Source organism: Chiloscyllium punctatum, chromosome 46, assembly GCF_047496795.1.
Source record: "Chiloscyllium punctatum isolate Juve2018m chromosome 46, sChiPun1.3, whole genome shotgun sequence".
Lineage (NCBI taxonomy): Eukaryota > Metazoa > Chordata > Chondrichthyes > Orectolobiformes > Hemiscylliidae > Chiloscyllium > Chiloscyllium punctatum.
Genome location: NC_092784.1, coordinates 49,278,447 through 49,299,387, shown reverse-complemented (window position 1 = coordinate 49,299,387; position 20,941 = coordinate 49,278,447). Strand labels below are relative to the sequence as shown.

General features: G+C 45.4%; 1 protein-coding gene across 1 annotated transcript in view; it reads right to left on the bottom strand.

Annotated features, from left to right (window-relative positions):
- LOC140468019 (phospholipid phosphatase 3-like) overlaps positions 1 to 20,941 on the bottom strand; it is an 84,920-nt gene that overhangs the window by 5,280 nt on the left and 58,699 nt on the right. The window contains exons 3-5 of the mRNA XM_072564168.1: positions 18,602 to 18,882; positions 17,352 to 17,409; positions 4,412 to 4,588 (exon numbers count right to left, since the gene is read on the bottom strand). Of these exons, the coding sequence (XP_072420269.1) occupies positions 4,412 to 4,588; positions 17,352 to 17,409; positions 18,602 to 18,882 (516 nt within the window). The remainder of the gene's footprint in view (positions 1 to 4,411; positions 4,589 to 17,351; positions 17,410 to 18,601; positions 18,883 to 20,941) is intronic.

Genomic DNA, 20,941 nt, shown 5'->3' with positions numbered 1-20,941 from the left:
AATGTCGAGCAAACATTACCAAGTGCTTTATGACAGCAGCAGTATTTATTAAACTGCAATTGGCCCCAAGTAAAGGACTTATCTTGAAGAAAGCTGCCTTTTGCTAGAACCTAATAGCACAATGGCTCTTTGTTGTCCTCTGAGATTGCACTTTTACCATTGAGCACACTCGGGAAGCAAATGATACTGTACAACAACAACTGGGCATCACAATGGAATAAAAGTCATCATTTGTCTGAACCTATGGAGGATGTTAAAGCTGCACACGTTGTCAACTTCTTCCAATGCAGAGGCACCATGTTAGTTCCACAAGACATGTAAACACCCTGAGTTTGCATGCTCAACACCAGTGCTAGCCCAGAATCTAAATATGCCCCTCCTCCCCATCTCTGCAAAATACTTCATCGCGTTTTGTCACGAGAGAGGGGATTATCCTCTCATCATCCACCAACAACAAACACGGTAGTGTACTAAACAAATGAACAGTTTTGAAAATGTGTTGCTGGATAAGCGCAGCAGGTCTGGCAGCATCCAAGGAGCAGGAGAATCGACGTTTCGGGCATGAGCCCTTCTTCCTGAAACGTCGATTCTCCTGCTCCTTAGATGCTGCCTGACTTGCTGCGCTTTTCCAGCAACACATTTTCAGCTCTGATCTCCAGCATCTGCAGTCCTCACTTTCTCCTCGATGAACAGTTTTATCTTCCTGACATTGCGGGTAGGATTATCACGGCAAACGTGAGTGCGGGTAGAGACAGACGGGCTTGGAATTTTCTGCCAGTTTGTTAGCACCATCTTCCCTTGAGCCATCTAAAGGCCAATTATCGGAGATCAATGGGAATTTTCCATCCGGCTTGAGGGCCCCTCTCCTCCTTCTGAGTGGGCTGTGAGGCTCCCCTCGCCTACCTCACTACAGTTGCAACCTCAGCTGCTTGGGCAGCTGGTGGTCATTGCTTAATTCAAATGTTTTGAAAGTTGCTCAGAGGATGGCTCAAGATGGAGTCCCCTGTTGTCCCTTACTAGAAACAGCAGGCTTTACCAGAAGCAGAGGGTGACACTGACCAGACCAGCATTTGTTGCCAATCCCTAATTACCCAGAGGGTGGATGACAGTCAACCACATTGCTATGGGCCTGGAGTCAGATGTAGACCAGACCAGGTAAGGATGGCAGTTTGTGGGTGGCACGGTGGCACAGTGGTTAGCACTGCTGCCTCACAGCGCCAGAGACCCGGGTTCAATTCCCGACTCAGGCGACTGACTGTGTGGAGTTTGCACGTTCTCCCTGTGTCTGCGTGGGTTTCCTCCGGGTGCTCCGGTTTCCTCCCACAGTCCAAAGATGTGCAGGTCAGGTGAATTGGCCATGCTAAATTGCCTGTAGTGTTAGGTAAGGGGTAGATGTAGGGGTATGGGTGGGTTGCGCTTCGGCGGGGCGGTGTGGACTTGTTGGGCCGAAGGGCCTGTTTCCACACTGTAAGTAATCTAATCTAATCTTTCCTTCTCCGAAGGACATTAATGAACCAGACTGGTTGTTCTGGACAATCAACAATGAGTTCACAGTCGGCATTAGACTCTCAATCTCACATTTTTTTATGTAATTCACATTTGAACTCAGGTCCACAGACATTATCTGGGTCTCTGGATTAACAGCCCTGCGATAACACCATTGAGCCATCGCGTCTGCTTAACTGCATAGCCTCATAACGGTCACTCAGCTTTTCGAGAATCCAACCGCTGTGCTTCACTGTGCAGGAAGTCACTATTGGATAATGTACCGTTCCTGAGGGAGGGCAGAACAGGACTGGGATCAGAACTTGATGCAGACATTAGCGTTCTGGCTGACAACACAAAATCCAGCCTCATGTGGCAAAGCATTGGAATTACTATCTTAGATCAAGAATAAGAGGATATCTGGTTTGACTGTCCACAGAAATAGTCTGTGCTCTCGAACCCACCAAGTTCAATCCAGATTGGGTACACCAGTGAATGAACGGCAATGTCTGGGTTTACATTTCGTTTCCTCTCCCAACCTTCACAGCATCATAGAATCCTTACAGTGGGCAAGCAGGCCATTCAGCCTATCCTGACAGGATACTACAAAATTCCATCGGCTTTAGTACCCTGGGTATGTAGGAATGGCACACACTAAGGCTCTTTCTCTTGACTCCTTTTCAATGCAATTCCCTTCAAATTATGCGTGTGTACATATGTGTCCTTAACGGAGTATAAGACTAGTGTTGGCTGTGTTGGCCTTCAATAGCCCTCACTGATTGTGTAGGTGGTGTTAACAATGGCTTTTTCACCGGTGTCCTGAAGGATAATTGTTAAATCCTGCAATCTTAATCTAGTAACACAACGCAGGAAACCCTTCATTACAGAGCATCTGATGTTCCCAAGCACTAATTCATTCGTGCTGTTTATCAGGGAGGACTGGTTAAAGGGGACATTTTCAGTGCCAACCCCTAGTTGGCTCTCAGAAGCCACAGCTAGCTCATCCTTTAAGGGAAAGGCCGGATTAAAAGAGGAATTGCGACCCGTTCCTCAATCCATTTCCAAATCAGTTTGGGCATGTGATGGGGTCAAGAAGGGTTCATTGTGAAGCAGGAAAAAGTGAAGGAGGCTTTCATAATGTCCCCATAGTCTCAAAATTGTTACTTGTAATTGGAAACTATGTGGTTTTGTCTACACAAAGCACTGAGTCATTGTCATGCAATTATCAAGTGTCAAGTCTTTTATTTTCAAGGTATAATGTTTACATTTACTGGGATCTGTTAAATGAAAGTATACCTTGAATTGTAATATCTGTTTATTCAAATAAAGCAGCTTTCTCCATATTTTCTTGCATAAACATTTTTTGCTTTACTGATGAATGGTGCACTTTCCTATTTCAATATTTTGTTTCTTACAGGAGATAAAATGAAAAATATAAAAGATCTTGCTGTCTTCATTTCAAAAACTAAGCGGGAGAGTGCTTGAGTCTGTGTTTGTGTAAAAACATATCGCAGTGAGTGAGAATAATTGCGTGTCTGTAGCCATGTGTATTAACATGTGTGAACGATTACAGCTGAGAATGAGTACGTGTCTCAGTTTGAGAGAGTATGATAATATGGGTCTACATGAATGTTTTGTGTGTGTGTATGTGTACGTACATGTGTGTACATATGTATGTGTGTGCGTGCGTACATATGTGTGTGTGTATACATGTGCACGTATGTTGAGGGAGACGATGACCGAGTGGAATTATTGCTAGACTGTTGATGTAGAGAAAGTGAGCACTACAGATGCTGGTGATCAGAGTCGAAGAGTGTGCTGCTGGAAAAGCACAGCACATCAGGCAGCATCCGAGGAGCAGGAGAATCAATATTTTGGGCATAAGCCCTTAATCAGGAATGAGGTTTGTGGGCCAAGGGGGCCGATATATAAATGGGAAAGGGGTGAGGCTGGGGGGAGGTAGCTAGGATAGGTAGATGAAGGTGGGGGTAAAGGTGATAGGTCAGAGAGGAGGGTGGAGTGGATAGGTGGGAAGGAAGATGGATAGGTAGGACAGGTCAAGAGAACGGTGCCGGATCAGAGTCCCAGTGTTTCTGACTCGGCACTGCCCTCGTGAACAGTCCTACCTGTCCATCTTCCTTCCCACCAATCTATTCCACCCTCCGCTCTGACCTATCACTTTCATGTCGATTCTCCTGCTCCTCGGATGCTGCCTGACCGGCTGTGCTTTTCCAGCACCACACTCTTCCATTGTTAATCCAACGACCCAGACAATGGGTTCAAATCCCACCATGGCAGATGGTGAAATCTGAATTCAATGAAAAAAAATCTGGAATTAAGAGTCTAACGCTGACCATGAATCCATTGTCGATTGTCAGAACAAAAAAACCCACCTGAGTCACTAATGCCCTTTCGGGAAGGAAACTGCCATCTTTACCTGGTCTGGCCTACATGTGACTCCAGACCCACTGCAATGTGGTTGACGCTTAACTGCCCTCTGGGCAATTAGGGATGGGCAATAAATGCTGGTCTGGTCAGCGATGTCCTCATCCCATGAATGAAGGCATGTGTGCATCTATATGATGCTCGCCCCTTTTCCAGTTCCGGTTGCACCCAGAAATGATTTGGAGTTCAGTTTTGACATTAAAAATTTGAACACATCAGCTGACCCTGAGCCACCCATTTTTATGGGATTTGGGATTCAGCCCAAACACTCAAATCCCTAAAGTCCACACAGGGAACGCCTTCAATTTACAAAGGACATCTTGTCTTCACTGATCTTCCACCACAAACTCGCTGGAAACGAGTTGGCCGAAAGAACAACAGGTTCGCATTCCCCTCTGCTGAGCCCAGCAGCCGAGGTGACTAATGAGCCCTCCTGCCCATTTCACTCGTCACAGTTAGAAAAATAAACGGGATGACTTACAATCCAATAGGCGATGAATGCTCCCTGCAGTAATCCCACCAGAACGTCTGTCGGATGGTGCCTGTAGTCTGACACACGGGAAAGGCCGGTGTAAAAAGCCATCATGATTAACAGTGACTGTAGCAGCGGTCTCAATAACCGCGCCCCCTTCCAGGTGAACCGAGCTTCCAGATAAAACTGCAAAGAGAAACAGCATTCTCAAAACCGACCTTTAACTCTGCAACTCTTCCTGTGCTGACTGTTTTGGGATGTGTTTTCTTTTTCACTGTTTCAGTGTCGGGTACAGATACTATCGCAGGGATCCCCTGTAAATAATTAATCCAACCCTGCCCCCCCCCACCCACCCCGCCCCCGGGGACCATCTCCAAATATTAACACACTTCCAGAGATCACCAGCACATTCCTCAAATTCTCCTGTCAATACTAATGGACTCCCAGGGACTGTCGACAAATATTCACACTGGCTCTGTAAATACTGACATTCTGACAGAGGATTTCTACAATTACAGAACCATTCTGGCAAATATTAAAATTCCCTGGGATTCGTTGCAAAACAGTAAAACAAGCCTGGAAATATTAAGACATTTTTATACAACATGTGGAGTTCTCTTCCAATTACACAGACGTTAAAAGGGGGTTGGTGGGAGAGGGGAGAAGTATCCTGAAACTACTGCACACACCTCCCCCATCCCCAGAGATCTCGAATAAACACTGACAACGTCTGGGCTTCAATCTTAAAAGTGTGTCAACTACTCAGTGCTGTCAGTGCATATGTTCCCCCTCTATGCTACACTGTTAAATAGTCAACAAATACATACTCATGTGTACACACAATGTAGACTGTATGTTGCTAGACTCTGCTCACAAATATGAAGATTGTTGGAGCTATAACTCTTGTAATTTCTCTGGGGTTGCAAAACTAAGTTTGAAACCACCTTGTTTCGAGTCAGCCATCATGTCTTCGCCACACACTAGAACTGTCTATAAGGCAATATTTAATGTGCTGGGAGGACTGAACACACAGATCATGTTTTAGACCTTTTAGAATGCTCCTTTATAAAAGGAAAAAGGAGATTTTTTTTCTCTCTGTTCAGCTATTCCCTCAGTCTGCATTATTCCTTGGCTAAAGATGAATTCTGGAGGTGTTAGAATAGATGAATGATCCAAGGTTTGTCTGGTTCCCTTTAGGAATCAGCCAGCATTCATACAGAACCTTCCCGTGGGGGATATCCGATAGGACAAATTGTTCATGGTCTGTCGAAAGAGCAGGGTGCACAGAATAAATGCCTCAGTCACTTAGAACTGAGACTATCCGCACCAGCCTTAGAGTGGGGCCAGACATTTGAGTGTTTTAGTGAGAGTCAGGGTTGCAATCCTCCAGATGAAATATTAAATGGAAACTCCATTTATCTATCCCAGTGGAAACGGAACTTTTCCCTGAGAATGAGTCTCCCAGACCTCTGGTGGAGATTTCTCCCTCAATCAGTAGCACACTTGAAACATCTTACTGTGTGCAAAATGTCAGCTGCACTTTAAAGCAGCAGACAGGGTGGCACACATCCTGTTTATTTCAAAGGTAGATCTTCAAGTTGACGTTCTAGCTTTCATTTTTGTTACGTTTCCTTGACACTGGCCTTCCAAGTAATTCACTCACTGCAATTCAGTCCTGGTGGAAGTATGGCTAACTCTTTATAACCACTTCCCTGGATTTTATATTCTAGAATTCCAAACGGGAAATCATTTATTTAAATAAATAATTTTTGACATTCCAATCAAAGCCAACATCCAAAAGGACAACGTGTCCTGTTCACGTCGGTGAGAAAATATCTGGTTTAGTTTGTAAATTAGGAGGAACCACTTAGAAAGCTACAATATTAAGAACCAATACGTTTGTATGAACTCTTTTACTATTCCAATAATTTGGGAAAATATTAGACAAGTGCAAGTCTAAATGAAATCTTGACAGCATTTGGAATCACTGTGTACAATAATATTCCTCCATTATTCACCTAATTCCTGCCTGCTACCTTCACTCATCCATATCAGCATTCCTCAGCAAATTCCAGCTAGCTGTGCTGTGATAAACTGACTCTGACAAGCCTGACTCGTGTCAGTATTATGTCCTCAGATAACCTCAAATGCCTTCTCTCTACTGAGCGCTCACTTATAATTACCACTCAAAACACTTTCACCATCACATGCATCCCAGAGGTTAAAGGTCATGCTGGAATAACTCAGGGGAATCTCAAACATGTTTGACTGATGACTGGAGTTTTGGCGGCATACATTTGCAGACTAGGAATATGCTGAAAGGAATTTAATCCGGGCGGCAGATTTCCTACCCAGCTAGCTGCAGGGCCCAGGGTGTTACCTCCTCTGGGTTGGCCATCACCATTTTAAATTGCTGTCAGGCACTGAAGAGGCTAACAGTGGACCTTCCCTTGGTTCAAGGGCACTGACAGTAGAGATTTTGCCACCACCATCACCACTTTCCCCCTGCCCAGAGAGCTGCCAGCAAATGGAGTGAGAACAACTGCTGGCGTTGTACCCTCTAGAGGCTAAGGGTCAGCAAGGGGGGAGCTGGGAGGGGACAGTGGGGTAGGTAATACAACTCCCTCGATGGGTCCAGAGAAAATGTCATGAGATGAGCAGTTGGCAGCTTCAGGGTCAATCCAAGTTGGGGCGGAAACTGGAAGTAGGAAAATGGCATCTCGATGGGGTGAAATTGGGAGGACTGAGGCCAAAGTAAGGAATAAGTGAGAATGAGAAAGGGTTGGGGTAGCAGCAAGTAGATGAGGAAGAAAGAAGGGTCTGACAGAGACCAGGAAAAGGAAGGTTGAAGTAACCAAATAAAAACAGAAAATGTTGGATATATCTCTGGCAGCGTCAGTGGAGAGAAAGAACATAACATTTCAAGTCTGTGATCTCATAGAATCCCTACAGTATGGAAACAGGCTCTTCGGCCCAACAAGCCCATACTGACCCTCCGAAGAATATCCCATTCCCCTACCATATTACTCTACATTTGCCCCTGAATAATGCACCTAACCTACACCTCCCTGAACAATATGGTCAATATAGCATGGCCAATTCACCTAACCTGTACACCTTTTGGATTGTGGGAGGAAACCGGAGCACCCGGAGGAAACCCATGCAGACACGGGGAGAATGTGCAAACTCCACACAGGGAGGGTGGAATCGAACGTGGGACCCTGGCGCTGTGAGGCAGCAGTGCTAACCACTGAGCCACTGTGCCGCCCCCCCCAACCTTTCCTTGCAGCTAACACTGGCCCACTATGTCCATTCCGTCCACAGTAGCTGACTGGCCAGCTGAGTCTTCCCAGCATTTTACTGAATCCAGATTGCCAGCGTCCATGATAGATAGATGATTTTGTGGCAGAAGTCAGGAGCAAAAGGACTGGATTGGAATAGGAGCCAAAATGCAGATCCCAGTAAAAATTCCCGAAGTCAGAGCAATGACAAACACAAACTTGTGACCGGGGGAGGCCGGGGAAAGGTAAAACTAGGGTTATCGATACAGAAATGGGACATGGCCTGATCTAGGAGACCAGGGCTGTGACTCCAGTAACAGGAGTAGGAGATGGAGCCAAGGAAAGAAAGGTGGGAGTAGTTGTAAACATTGGGGAGGAATCAGCAGCATTAGGTAGAGCAGAGATCCTTCAGCAATCCATTATAGAATGTAAGGAGCAGGGAAAGATCAAAGCCTGCCAGAGACTGGAATGAAAACTAAATCCATGGAAGACGATCAGCAGCTGGAATGGAGGCGGTGCACAGAAAATGGAGCCCCTCACGAAAAAGCAACAACAAATGTTGCAGAAAAGGTGCAGGAATGAATCCAGTCCAGGCACGCCCGGGGCCTAACGCAATTTAACTAGAAAATGGTGCAATTCTCTCATTCCAGCTTATCATGCCTGTTGGGGAGGGTTTTGGGATGGGGGGTGTGGAGGAGTGAGGGTCAGTCAGTCGCCGGTCAGGTCTCTCCTCCAACATACCCAGTGCCATGGGGGGTGGGGGCGGGGGGGGGGGGAGAGAATGGACAGAAATCTGGCACAGGAGAGTGGTACGTGATCCACGCCAGGCTTGTTTCAAATTTCAGAGTGCTGTCATCCCAGCCCCACCCGTTACAACAGCCTCTGAAGAGATGAATTTTTAGTAACATCTGAGGTGTTTCAGTACGAGGGAAGAAATAGCCTGAAGGGTTTGTGTTTTGTTTGGAAAGGGAAGCGTTGCTCTAAAGGGAAACTCTATTTAGAAAAGCGACAAACGTCAACGGGCTTCCTCATAAACACAATTTTCTACCAAGTGTTCAGATGGGTGTGTCTGTGGACCGGGCCAAAGTTCAGCCTGAAGCATTGTCATTTTGTTCATGAGAAGGACTCACAACAATCTGTTGTCTTCCTGCTCGACTAATTACCTCACGTTTCCCACCGATGACTTCCTCAGTGAGACACGTTGTGCCAAATACCTAACCACACAGTATTGTCCTGTGGCTGCTTACTGAGCTCAGCTTTGGACAGCACAGTGCCTGGTGCTGAGCAGACCAGTGCACAAGGTCAAAAGGACAAAGAAGCCAGAACATCACCCGCTGGTGGAAAGATAGCACAGGGCCCCACAACAGGATTCGCAACCTAACCCAGAATATGGGTGGCACTTTGGCCCAGTGGTTAGCACTGCTGCCTCCCAGCACCAGGGTTCGATTCCAGCCTCCGACGACTATCTGTGTGGAGTTCACACGTTCTCCCCATGGATTTTCTCCGGGTGCTCCCACAGTCCAAAGATGTGCAGGTTAGGGTGGTTTGGCTGTGCTAAGTTGCCTAGAGGGATGTTCAGGGATGTGCAGGTTAGGTGAGTTAGCCACGGGAAATGCAGGGTTACAGAGATTGGGTGGGATGCTCTTCAGAGGATTGGAGTGGGTTCAATGGGACAAATAGCCTGCTTCCACACTGTAGGACTCTATGATTCCATTCTATGAGCACAGTCCGTGAAGGTACTGCCTTAAGCCAATTTGACAGAAATTCGGAAACTTTGGATTTTAAACCACTGGTATCACATCAGGCTTTATACCTTGTATCAGGCAACAGCCTACACCCCCCACCCCCATCCCGTTTCCCTCACCCCTTGCTCCCTACATGATTGTCTCATGCTTTCTTTGCTTCATTTCCTGGCAGGAAACTGCAAGTTTCCACAGGAAGAGTGAGCCAATATCTCAATTCAACTTGTCCCAAACATGGCCAGATTCCTGACCTAGAAATGGATTTACAGGGCCAGTCGGATTTTCTGCTCTTCCCCAGCCTTTCGGAGTTCTGGAACTGAAACACTTAGAAATGCAGTCTCTGTTACAGTGTGAGGGAAGATGCCAGTCAATGTGCACAATGCAAGTCCCACACACAGCAATGAGACCAAATCCGTCTTTTTAACGGGTGAAAGCTCAGGGACATGCATTGACACAAAGGGATGCACAGCTCTTTGCCAATTTTACAACTGAGATCTTTTTAATTGCCTTCTCTATGGATTAGAAAGGGCCTGAGATTAACATTTCATCTGAATCCATCACATCCAATTTAGAATGGCATCACGGACGACCCAGGCATCGTGGGCCGAAGGGCTCATTCCTGTGCCGTACAGTTCTATGTTCGTAGACTGCTCGATGTGGTGGGGTGGGGGTGGGGGGGTCGTCTGGTTCAGTCAGCTGAACGGCTGGTGTAGATTGATGCCCACTGAGGCAAATTACCATCCTGTCTCCTTATCCTGCCCATTCTACATGCTGCCTAACCCAAGTAGATAAAGGCACTTTTACTGAAATTTTGTGTTGTAATAATTGTAGTGTCAAATACAGCCATAACTTTGTCCGCTGCAGTCAGCAACAAACAACAGAACAGAAAATGAGAATTAACGACACTTCCATATATTCATGACGTGACATACCATAGAGTTTGGCAGATCTCAGGAATCTAGAATGTACAATGTATCATCCGAATGATAAAGGCTAGGAGAACATTCCAGCATTGACAAAAGGCCAGTGTTTGATATCAATCATCAAAAGGGTTAGGTTATGCATTACATGGGATTTGCCTAAGCCAATTTCTTTCCCGGAAAATGACTTATGTGTAAATTGGATTGACTAGAACTGATCAGAGGCTGCAGGCAGACAGGAATTAAGGATAGTAGAGACACATATTCTTGTATTGCGTCACTGCGAGGTAATCTCGTCAGGCTGTGTGGGTGGAGGGAGTGTGTTCAGCGGGAAGTGGAACATTATGTGAATCAGAATCATATCAAGTGGCAGACTCCTGCATCAAACATTATGAGGCACAGTACAGGATAGAATAGAACTGTAATTCATTGTCATGTGTATTTTTACAAAAGAAAATACACTGAATAGTTTTATACATTGCCAAACCACAGCGTCTAAATTATTGACAGAAGTCATAAATAAGAAACAAAAATGTAAAAGTTCATCACCCTTCAATTAATGGCTCCTGGGTTCAGGGTATGCTGGAAAGCCAGGCTGAGACTGCCCCGCTTGGCCGAGACTGCCCACAGTAGGCCGAGACCGCCCCTACTAGGCCAAGACCGAACCCATTAGGCCAAGACCATAACACCAGGCCAAGACTGTTCCCCAACAGGCCAAGACTGCCCTCACCAAGCTGTGACCACCCACACCAGGCCAATACTGCTCCCAACGGGCCCAGACCAATACACCAGGCCGAGAAAGCCCCAATAGGCCGAGACTATTTGGCCAGGCTGAGACTGCAACACCAGGCTGAGACCTCCCCGCTAGGCTGAGACAAGGGTTAGACCTCGACGCTGGGCTGTTGGAAGACCCTGAACCTGCCTCCAAAGCAAGGATGAGACCTTCATGCTGGGACTAGACTGTCACACATTGGGACTAGACCTCCACGCCACGACTAGACCTCTACACTGGGCTGCTGGAAGACCCAGAAGCCGCCAAAGTCATTCATTCGTTGGCAGACCCTCGCTGACGAGGATGACTCAAGCCAAAGTGGAGAATGTGGGCCTCCACGACGGGAGAAGGCCTCCAAGCTGGGACCAGAATGCCACTCCAGGCTGAGAACGCCCCTCTTAGGAGACTGCAACACCAGGTGCCAGGCCTGTTCCATCCTTCCAGGCTGCTGTAAGCCACCTTGTCGCTGGGCCTAGACCGGAGGAAGAAGCCTTCCCCAGATGGTAAGGTTCCATATTAAAGGAAACACTATACAGTGATAGAGATGTACAGCACGGAAACAGATCCTTCAGTCCAATCCGTCCGTGCTGACCAGATATCCCAACCCAATTTGTCCCATTTGTCAGCACTTGGCCCATATCCCTCCAAACCCTTCCTATTCAGCTATAAATCCAGATGCCTTTTAAATGTTGTAATTGTTCCAGCCTCCACCACTTCCTCTGGCAGCTCATTCCATACATGTACCACCCTCTGCGTGAAAATGTTGCCCTTTAGGTCTCTTTTATATCTTTCCCCTCTCACCCTAAACCTATGCCCTCTAGTTCTGGACTCCCCCACCCCAGGGAAAAGACTTTGCCTATTTATCCTATCCATGCCCCTCATGATTTTATAAACCTCTATAAGGTCACCCCTCGGCCTCCGACGCTCCAGGGAAAACAGCCCCAGCCTGTTCAGCCTCTCCCTGTAGCTCAAATCCTCCAACCCTGGCAACATCCTTGTAAATCTTTTCTGAACCATTTCAAGTTTCACAACATTCCTCTGATAGGAAGGAGACCAGAACTGCACACAATATTCCAACAATGGCCTCACCAATGTCCTGTACAGCCGCAACATGACTTCCCAACTCCTGTACTCCATACTCTGATCAATAAAGGAAAGCATACCAAACGCCATCTTCATTATCCCTGTACTCCAAGGTCTCTTTATTCAGCAACACTCCCCAGGACCTTACCATTAAGTGTATAAGTCCTGCTAAGATTTGTTTTCCCAAAATGCAGCACCTCGCATTTATCTGAATTAAACTCTATCTGCCACTTCTCAGCCTATTGGCCCATCTGGTCCAGATCCTGTTGTAATCTGAGGTAACCCTCTTCGCTTTTTATAACAAGAGCATTGAAGTGAGAGGTGAGAGGGGAAAGATATAAAAGAGACCTAAGGGGCAACTTTTTCACGCAGAGGGTGGTATGCGTATTGAATGAGTTGCCAGAGGAAGTGGTGGAGGATGGTACAATTGCAACATTTAAAAGGCATCTGGATGGGTATATGTATAGGAAGGGTTTGGAGGGATATGGGCCAAGTGCTGGCCAATGGAACTAGGTGGAGTTGGGATATCTGGTCGGCATGGACCAGTTGGACTGAAGGGTCTGTTTCCATGCTGTGCATCTCTATGACTCTAAAGCAAAATAAGTAAAGTGGACGGAGTAGACTCTGGGCTCCTGGGCTGAGGAGGCCACACGTTTAGCTGCTACTTGCTGATGCCATCTTTGCGTTGCTTTAGTATGTTGCAATCCCCTGCTGAGCAGATGACCCAGTGACCAGATCATGCAGGAACTATCAAAAGTGTATAATCCTGCTCCACATCCAATTCACTGTGAGGGCCACTTCTTTTCCTTCAGACCCTGCTTCTGTGTCTAACCATTTGATTGCTCAACCTTGCATCCTGTTACATGGCTCAGGTCGCCTTATAACAACCCTGTCAGACTGAGACAATTTAAAGGTGGGGGTAGCATTGTGGGTAATGTCGGACAGAGTGCAGAAGCGGTTTATAGGAATGGTTCCACAGAGATGAGGAACTCCAATTTATGAGGATCACTTGAAAGGGTTGGGGCTGTCCTCAAGAGATTTGATCCAGAGCGGGCTGGATAGAGTAGATAGGGGAGGGGAAGCTGTTCCTGCCTATAAAAGGAACAAGAACGAGAGGAACATAAGATTGAAAGTGACCTGCAAAGGACACAGAGGTGAAATGAGGAAGAACCTTTTCACTCAACAGCGACGTAGGTTATAGGATGCACTGCCTGCAAGTGTAGTGGCGGCAGTTCAAGAGGGAACTGGAAGATTATTTGGATAAAAACAGTGGGCAAGGTGTGGGGAGAAAGGAGGAGCCAGCTCATTTAACGAGCCAGTGCAGGCGTGATGGGTCAAATGGACTCCGTCCGCACTGTAACATTTCCGTGGTTCTGGACTGCACCAGGAATCCAGAGCAAGAGACTAATGTCCCAGATACACCAGGTCACATCCCACCATGAGAGCCAGTCAAATTTAATTACTCATCCACAATACAACCCTCGTCTCAGTGATCAGGAAACCAATGTTTGAGGTGAAAAGCCGTCAGATTCACTAGTGACCTTCGGGAAAATCTACCACCCTTAACAGATTGGACTCTAAATCCACAATGCTTACTGTCCTCTGAAATGATCCAGCAACCCATTCAAGGGCAATTAGGGACGAGCAACAAAATGCTGATCTTGCCAGCTCTGATAAAGAGCCATCTGGACTCGAAACATTAGCTTGTTCTCTCTCTCTCTCTCCACGGGATGCTACCTGACCCCACTGCGACCTGCAGCATTTTTCATTTTCAGTCCTGATTCACATCCCAAGAAACAATTTTTTTTAAAAAATCAGTTTTGTTTTGCTGTTTAGTGCCACAGATTACTGGAAAAGGATGGGTTTTAAATAGTTCTGCTTGAACTTCACCCCAAAACGATGGGTGTGACTTGGACGCAACCTTATATTGGTTGTGTCCAGAACAGTTGTGTCGGGGGACAGAGTTAGTTCCCTTCAGAGTTTGCACATGAGGTTTCCAATGTTGCTATGGGAGAAGGCGGAGATTTGCTGCAGACAGTTTGGGAATCCGAGCTGGGGACGGGTAACTGGACTGCCCTTGGCATTTTTGCCCATTCAGCTGTTTCTGACAACGTGAGAGGCAGCAGCAGAGAGCAGCCTCCGTCAGGGTCAACTTCCATGTTTAACTCTGGGTTTGAGAAAATTGCACATGGATCACTAACACCAGAGAATAACACTAATTACTGTGGTGTGTCACTGCACTTGTATTTCATAGCACTGGAAGTTTATTTGGATAAAAAGAGTAGGCAAGGTGTGGGGAGAAAGGAGGAGACAGCTCAGTTAACGAGACACGGAAATGTTACAATGCAGATGGAGTCCATTTGACCACACAAACATAGTAACCACACAACAATTACCAGAGTTTATGTGTGAGAAAACATTGCATGAGATGTTCAAACTACACAACCATTCTCCGTATGGTTTGCACTGGTGTTCGTCTTTACTCCTACACTGGGGGTCTTCACAGTGCACCAACCCAGGACAAGGTAATTAATCAGTTAACTCTTGAGAGCTATGGGTCAAATGGAGCAGGGGTGGTATTCAAATATGAGCTGTGAATAGGTTCAGCCATTGTTCATATTCATCGGTATTGGGTGAAGTAGTCCCTTGAGGTAACACAACACGTCTTGTGAAAAACTGCCCGTAACTTATACCAGAGGCATTCGGTATGACTTCAAAACAACGACAGGTTCAGACAGAGCAAGAATAGAGTGTGGAATAAAGAAAGCATCGCACCATAGCTGACAGGGTGATGCCAGCTAAAGTGCTTTCTCATTCTCTAACAAAAAGGTTTTGCTTTTGTTCATAGGAAGGGTCACTCGACTCGAAACGTTAACTCTGATTTCTCTCCACAGATGCTGCCAGACCTGCTGAGCTTTTCCAGCAATTTCTGTTTACGTTTCTGATTTACAACATTCTTTCGGTGTTTAAATGTGTATTTTCTTTTCTATTCACCTTTCTGTGATAGTGGGGACAGAAAGAAAGAGAGAGAGAAAGAAAGAAAGAAAGAAAGAAAGAAAGAAAGAAAGAAAGAAAGAAAGAAAGAAAGAAAGAAAGAAAGAAAGAAAGAAAGAAAGAAAGAAAGAGAGAAAGAAAGAGAGAGAAGAAAAGAAAGACAGAAAGAAAGAAAGAAAGAAAAAGAGAGAAAGAGAGAGAGGAAGAGAGAAACGAGAGAGAGAAAGAAACAGAGGAAGAAAGAAAGAGACAGAAAGACAGAAAAAAGAGAAAAGGAGAGAGAAAGCAAGGGGGACAGAAAGAGAGAGAGAAAATGAGAAAAAGAGAGAGAAAGGGAAAAAGAAAGAGAAAGAGAAAGAGAGAGAGAGAGAAAGTCAGAAACAGATACTATGACAAAAGAGGTTTGAGTAACAGGAAAAAGTCATGATGTCACTTTTTCCAAAGATCAACCCTGGCATTTTACCAGGGCCCTCAGTCCCTTTCTCTTCAATAAAGCATCCAGCACCTCCACGAACCCATGGATGTCTTTGATAGAATTTCCTCAAACATTGATGACATTTACCTGTTCCCAAACATCGACTGCCAACACACTGAGTTGCTGATGGTGCAGCTTATATTGAATATACTCTCCAAGATTCAATTTCAATTTGCGCATACCAGCACTGGGGTGTTGAGTGAATCCAGGCAATATTTTGAAATAAAATCCCAGGTAATTTTGGCTCATGGAATTTTAAGGTGGAGAGGATATCTTTCAGTTATATGTAATGGGCACATATTTTGTCACCTCCTTCTGGAAATGTTCTATAGAAGTAAAAACAAACTCCTGCTGTAAATTGCTCACAATGACCTGGTAATAGTAGACAAATGTTGCAGTGGTCACAGGAACATACCAAATGTTCATAAGCTAATGGCATGCATGCCTACTCCAGGAAAGATGTTGGGAAACTTGAAAGGGTTCAGAAAAGGTTTACAAGGATGTTGCCAGGATTGGAGGATTTGAGCTATAGGGAGAGGCTGAACAGGCTGGGGCTGTTTTCCCTGGAGCGTCGGATGCTGAGGGGTGACCTTATAGAGGTTTATAAAATCATGAGGGGCATGGATAGGATAAACAGACTCTTTTTTTTCCTCAGAGTAGGGGAGTCCAAAACTAGAGGTCATAGGTTTAGGGAAAGGTTTAAAAGGGACCTAAGGGGCAACTGTTTCACACAGAGGATGGTACGCATATGGAATGAGCTGCCAGAGGAAGTGGTGGAGGCTGGTACAATTACAACATTTAAAAGGCATCTGGGTGGGTATATGAATAGGAAGGGTTTAGAGGCACATAGGCCAAGTGCTGGCCAATGGGACTAGGTGGAGTTGGGATATCTGGCCGGCATGGACGAGTTGGACCAAAGGATCTGTTTCTGTGTTGTACATCTCTATGACTTTACGGTGACTTCCAGACTTATTTTTAATAGAGTGACACACTGGGAACAGGCACATGCATGACTGACTAACCCTCACAGGCCCCTTGTGTGATAAGTTTAAGCATACATTAAGGCCAAGATTCTAGCATCACTGGTACTAGGAGATTCATACTCATAGAAAATCCAAACCCAAGCAAATCAAAGTAAAGTTTAACAATTCCAGGAAGGTATGGTTAACTGCATAAATTTATAAATATATATCACAGTTCTAGGGAAATTACACTGATTTCTCCTGACTCATGACAAGTTTTAATGATAATGCCAAGAAGTCGAGATATGTTTGGGTCCTAGACTTCCAATGTAATCAGTCTATGGTAAGATGACCGCTTACCTGACTCAGGACTATCCTATAGAGAGACTGGATAAACCGTTCCTGCATTTTGAATAATGAGAGGTGTACTCATAAAAACTTACAAAATGCTTAAAGAGTAGGTGCAGGTAAGATGCTCTCCTGGTTAGGGAGTCGAGAACTAAAACAATTTAAAAAAACAAAGGGGGTTGTTATTTGGGCTGTGCAAGTTCAGCTTTTGAGTCTGTTTAAAATAGATAATGATAGATTTCTGATTACTGGTGACCTAGAAGGTTATGGGGATAGTGTGGGTAAAAGGTCCCAGAAACGTTCAATTAACCACGATCGAATTAAATGCAGAGCAAGCTGGACATGTTGCTCCTATGTTCTTAAATCACTTACCACGAGATACAGCAGGGTGTACATTGCAAAGGAGGCGTGCCCTGAGTAAAAAGATTTCCTAAAAATAGAACAAAATTCAAGGGTCAGATATTCAGGCAAGTGCTTTGTACCTGACAGAAATAATAGTAAAATAACTCCTGTTTTCTCCTCTGAGAAAACCTGTTGGTTTGCTCTGGGAATTTCCATAGTCAAGCCTGTCACTTGAAATCCACATGAACTTTCCAGGAATCTGGACAGTGATGAGCACTTGAACTTATATAGGACAAACGGCACAGAAACAGCCCATTCAGCCCATCCAGTCCCCACAGGTATTGATGATTCCCTTCAATCTCCTCCAGTCTTTAATCATCTCATTCCATCATATCACAGTCTGTTTCATTCTCTCCATCATCCGCCAGTCTTGGGCCCTCTTAATTACATTTGCCCTATTTGCTTTAACTACTCCCTGTGGCTCCACATTCTCACCTGTGGTTATACAAAGAGGGTCTTCCCAATTTCCTACTGGGTTTCTCGTTGGCTGTCTTACATTGACGGCCTTTAGTTCTGCCCTTCCTCATGAGAGAAAACATACCCTCTGTATGCGATCCACCAAAGTCTATCATCGTTTTGATATTTTGATGAGATCATCCTTCATCCCTTTCCTCCCTCTCTCCCACCCACCCAAACCCAAGAGGGAAAGGGAATTAATCCCAACTCTAGTCCAATTTGTCAATCCTATCCCCGATATATATAAAACCCCCTTGTTCCTGGTATTAAACTTTCCAAGTGTTGATCCTCTGTTTTCTGTAATTCAGTCATCAAAGCCAATTGTAACACCCAATTGCTCCTTCAGTTATATGCAGTTTGGATGACACTTAAAACCTGGTCACTAAAAGCCAATCGCTAGGGCTCTGTGATGAAGCCGTGCAGTGTATCAAAGCACAGGGCTATTGCCATTACTCACACTTCACCCCCCAAAAAAATCAATGAATGGACCTGATCAATGAGTAACTGAACTTCCCATCCACCCACATCTTGGACCAAGGAAGGAAAGTGGGGCTGAATGGCCTACTCCTGATCTTAACTTATATTTTCACATTAGGGGACAGGTCAGAACGTGGAGTTGTCCCCACAATCAGATCAGGCTTTTTGGGCTGAGTGACCTCTTCCTGCTGCTAATTCAGATTTGTGACAGGAATGTGGAGGAGAGAGCTACCAGTCAAAAAAAAAACAAAAGCAGCAAAACCCCAGATCAACCAAGGATGTCCTACCGAGCTTCAGTTTCTGCCGAGATTGTCGTGTTGCAAGTGTACACCTCAACGTATCCTTTCGAGCAGTTGATTTTGGAGAAATCCGGCCTGCAGACATCCAGGAAGTGGGGCCTCAACCTCCCGACAGCAACCTTGGCCAAATCAGTGAGCGACTGGCTAACAGCGCAGCCAAAGAGGAAGCAGCCGACCTGCTTGTAAATCACACTGACGTAGGGGTTCGAGATGAAGGAGTTGGATTTCTCATTCAAGAACCGGATTCGATAGCTTTCGCCAAAGACAATCTGTGAAAAGGCAAGGGGACAAGAGGCGAGGATCAGGTCAGGTCTTGCAAGCTCAGTCATCTTCAACTCCCTAGTTTACATCTCCACCCACCTGGCCCTGCATCCCTCCCTTTCTGTCATCCTCCCGTGGGTCAGCACTGGTCCTACTGTTGGGAACGTGGGACCACTCAGGATATGGAGTAGGGGCAGGTCAGACAGGGTGTTGGCATGGAACACTGCAGTCAGATTCTTTGTCTGCCCTTAACTCTTTGGATCAGAATTTGTAAATTCAGGCAATTTGAGCTCAAGCTATCTGAGCAGAAGTTCATCTGTGATGTGACATTGTACCAGCATGGCTATGAACCTTCTCTTGTTTAGTGCAGGCCATCTAAACAAGATTCCAGATCTCAATGCAGTAAAACTTTTCCCAAGGATTTTATCACTGACTGATCCTGTCAAATTCTGTCAAACTCCACACTGGGTCCCTGTGGCCTCGTTATATATTAGTGAATTGAGTTATTATAATTCAAGGACACAGACAGGCGATGCTATTGTTATATTAAGGCATTTTAGGTCCACATCGGAAGCTGACCAGCAAGATTTTGGCACTGTATTTGTGCAGTTAATAAATTCTAATCATTAATGTACACTGAAGGTACACGCTGACCTTTAAGCTCCTTGGTAAAAAACATCCCGACCAAATAAAGTGAGATTCTATTTGTGTCCATTCAGTGAGGAGCCCATTTCAGTTGATTGACCTGACCTCATCCTTCACAGTTGTGTTTTCCACAGATCTTTTCAAAGTCAAACTCACAGCATTTAAGACAGAACTGACAGCCGTGATGTCAGTGGAAGTCCAATGCCAAGATAAATTCTGTGGCATACAAACGAGTAACAGCTCCTTTCCCCGATCATTAATCACACAGGGAGCAAGCAGCATGAATAAGGGCCGGTACAGTCGACTTTGAGCGTGTAAATAACTACAAAAATTCCTTTACAGGAACAAACTGCTTCTGCAGCTCTGTCCTTTGTTAACCCGTTCCGATCTGAGAAGACAGTCCTTTGTGCCAGAAAGCACAGACTAAGGAACAACAAGGCATCGATCACTTTACTGTGTGGTACTGGTCTGTTATGGTGAAGAGAAATGGATATATCCAAAATGTCTTACTGCATTAGAGTTTCCATGCTGACTGTTCTGATGCTCTGCACTGCTGACATTAATAATATTAATCTCGTTAAAAATCACACAACACCAGGTTATAATCCAACAGGTTTATTTGGAAGCACTAGCTTTTGGAGCACTGCTCCTTCATCAGGTGGTTTTGTATGATTTTTAACTTTGTACACCCCAGTCCAACACCGACATCTCCAAACCAATATTAACCTATTCTTTCAGATCCATTCCTAGCCCTTGGCTAATTTTGCTACTCTTCAGGTTATGGTCTGCCCAGTTGATCAATATTATTCAGTTTAAATTAGATTAGATTCCCTTCAGTGTGGAAACAGGCTCTTCAGTCCAACCAGTCCACACTGACCCTCCAAAGAGTAACCCACCCAGACCATTTCATTCTGACTAATGCACCTAACACATAGCCAATTCACCAGATGCACCTGACCTGCGCATCTTTGGACTGTAGGAAGAAAGCCACAAAGACACGGGGAGAATGTGCAAACTCTACACAGACAGTCACCCTTGGCTGGAATCGAACCTGGGACCTTGGGAACCTGGGCACTGTGAGGCAGCAGAGGCTAACTACTGAGCCACCGTGCTGCCCTGTTTGCATACAAAATATTTATGACAGATATAGATGAAAGATCAGGTAGCTACCAGGGTAGGCATTAGTTTCTTGTTATTAATTCATGGAATGTGGGTGTTGCTGGTTGGACCAGCACTTATTGCCCATCCCTAATTACCCAGAGAATAGTTTAAGAGTCAACCGCGTTGCTGTGGGTCTGGAGTCATATGTAGGCCAGAGCAGATTGCTAAAGGGTCCTTTAGCGAGCCAAATGGATGTTGATGACAATTGATTGGATTACATGGTCACCGTTAAGCTAGCTTTTCTTTTTTCCCCTTTTGGAT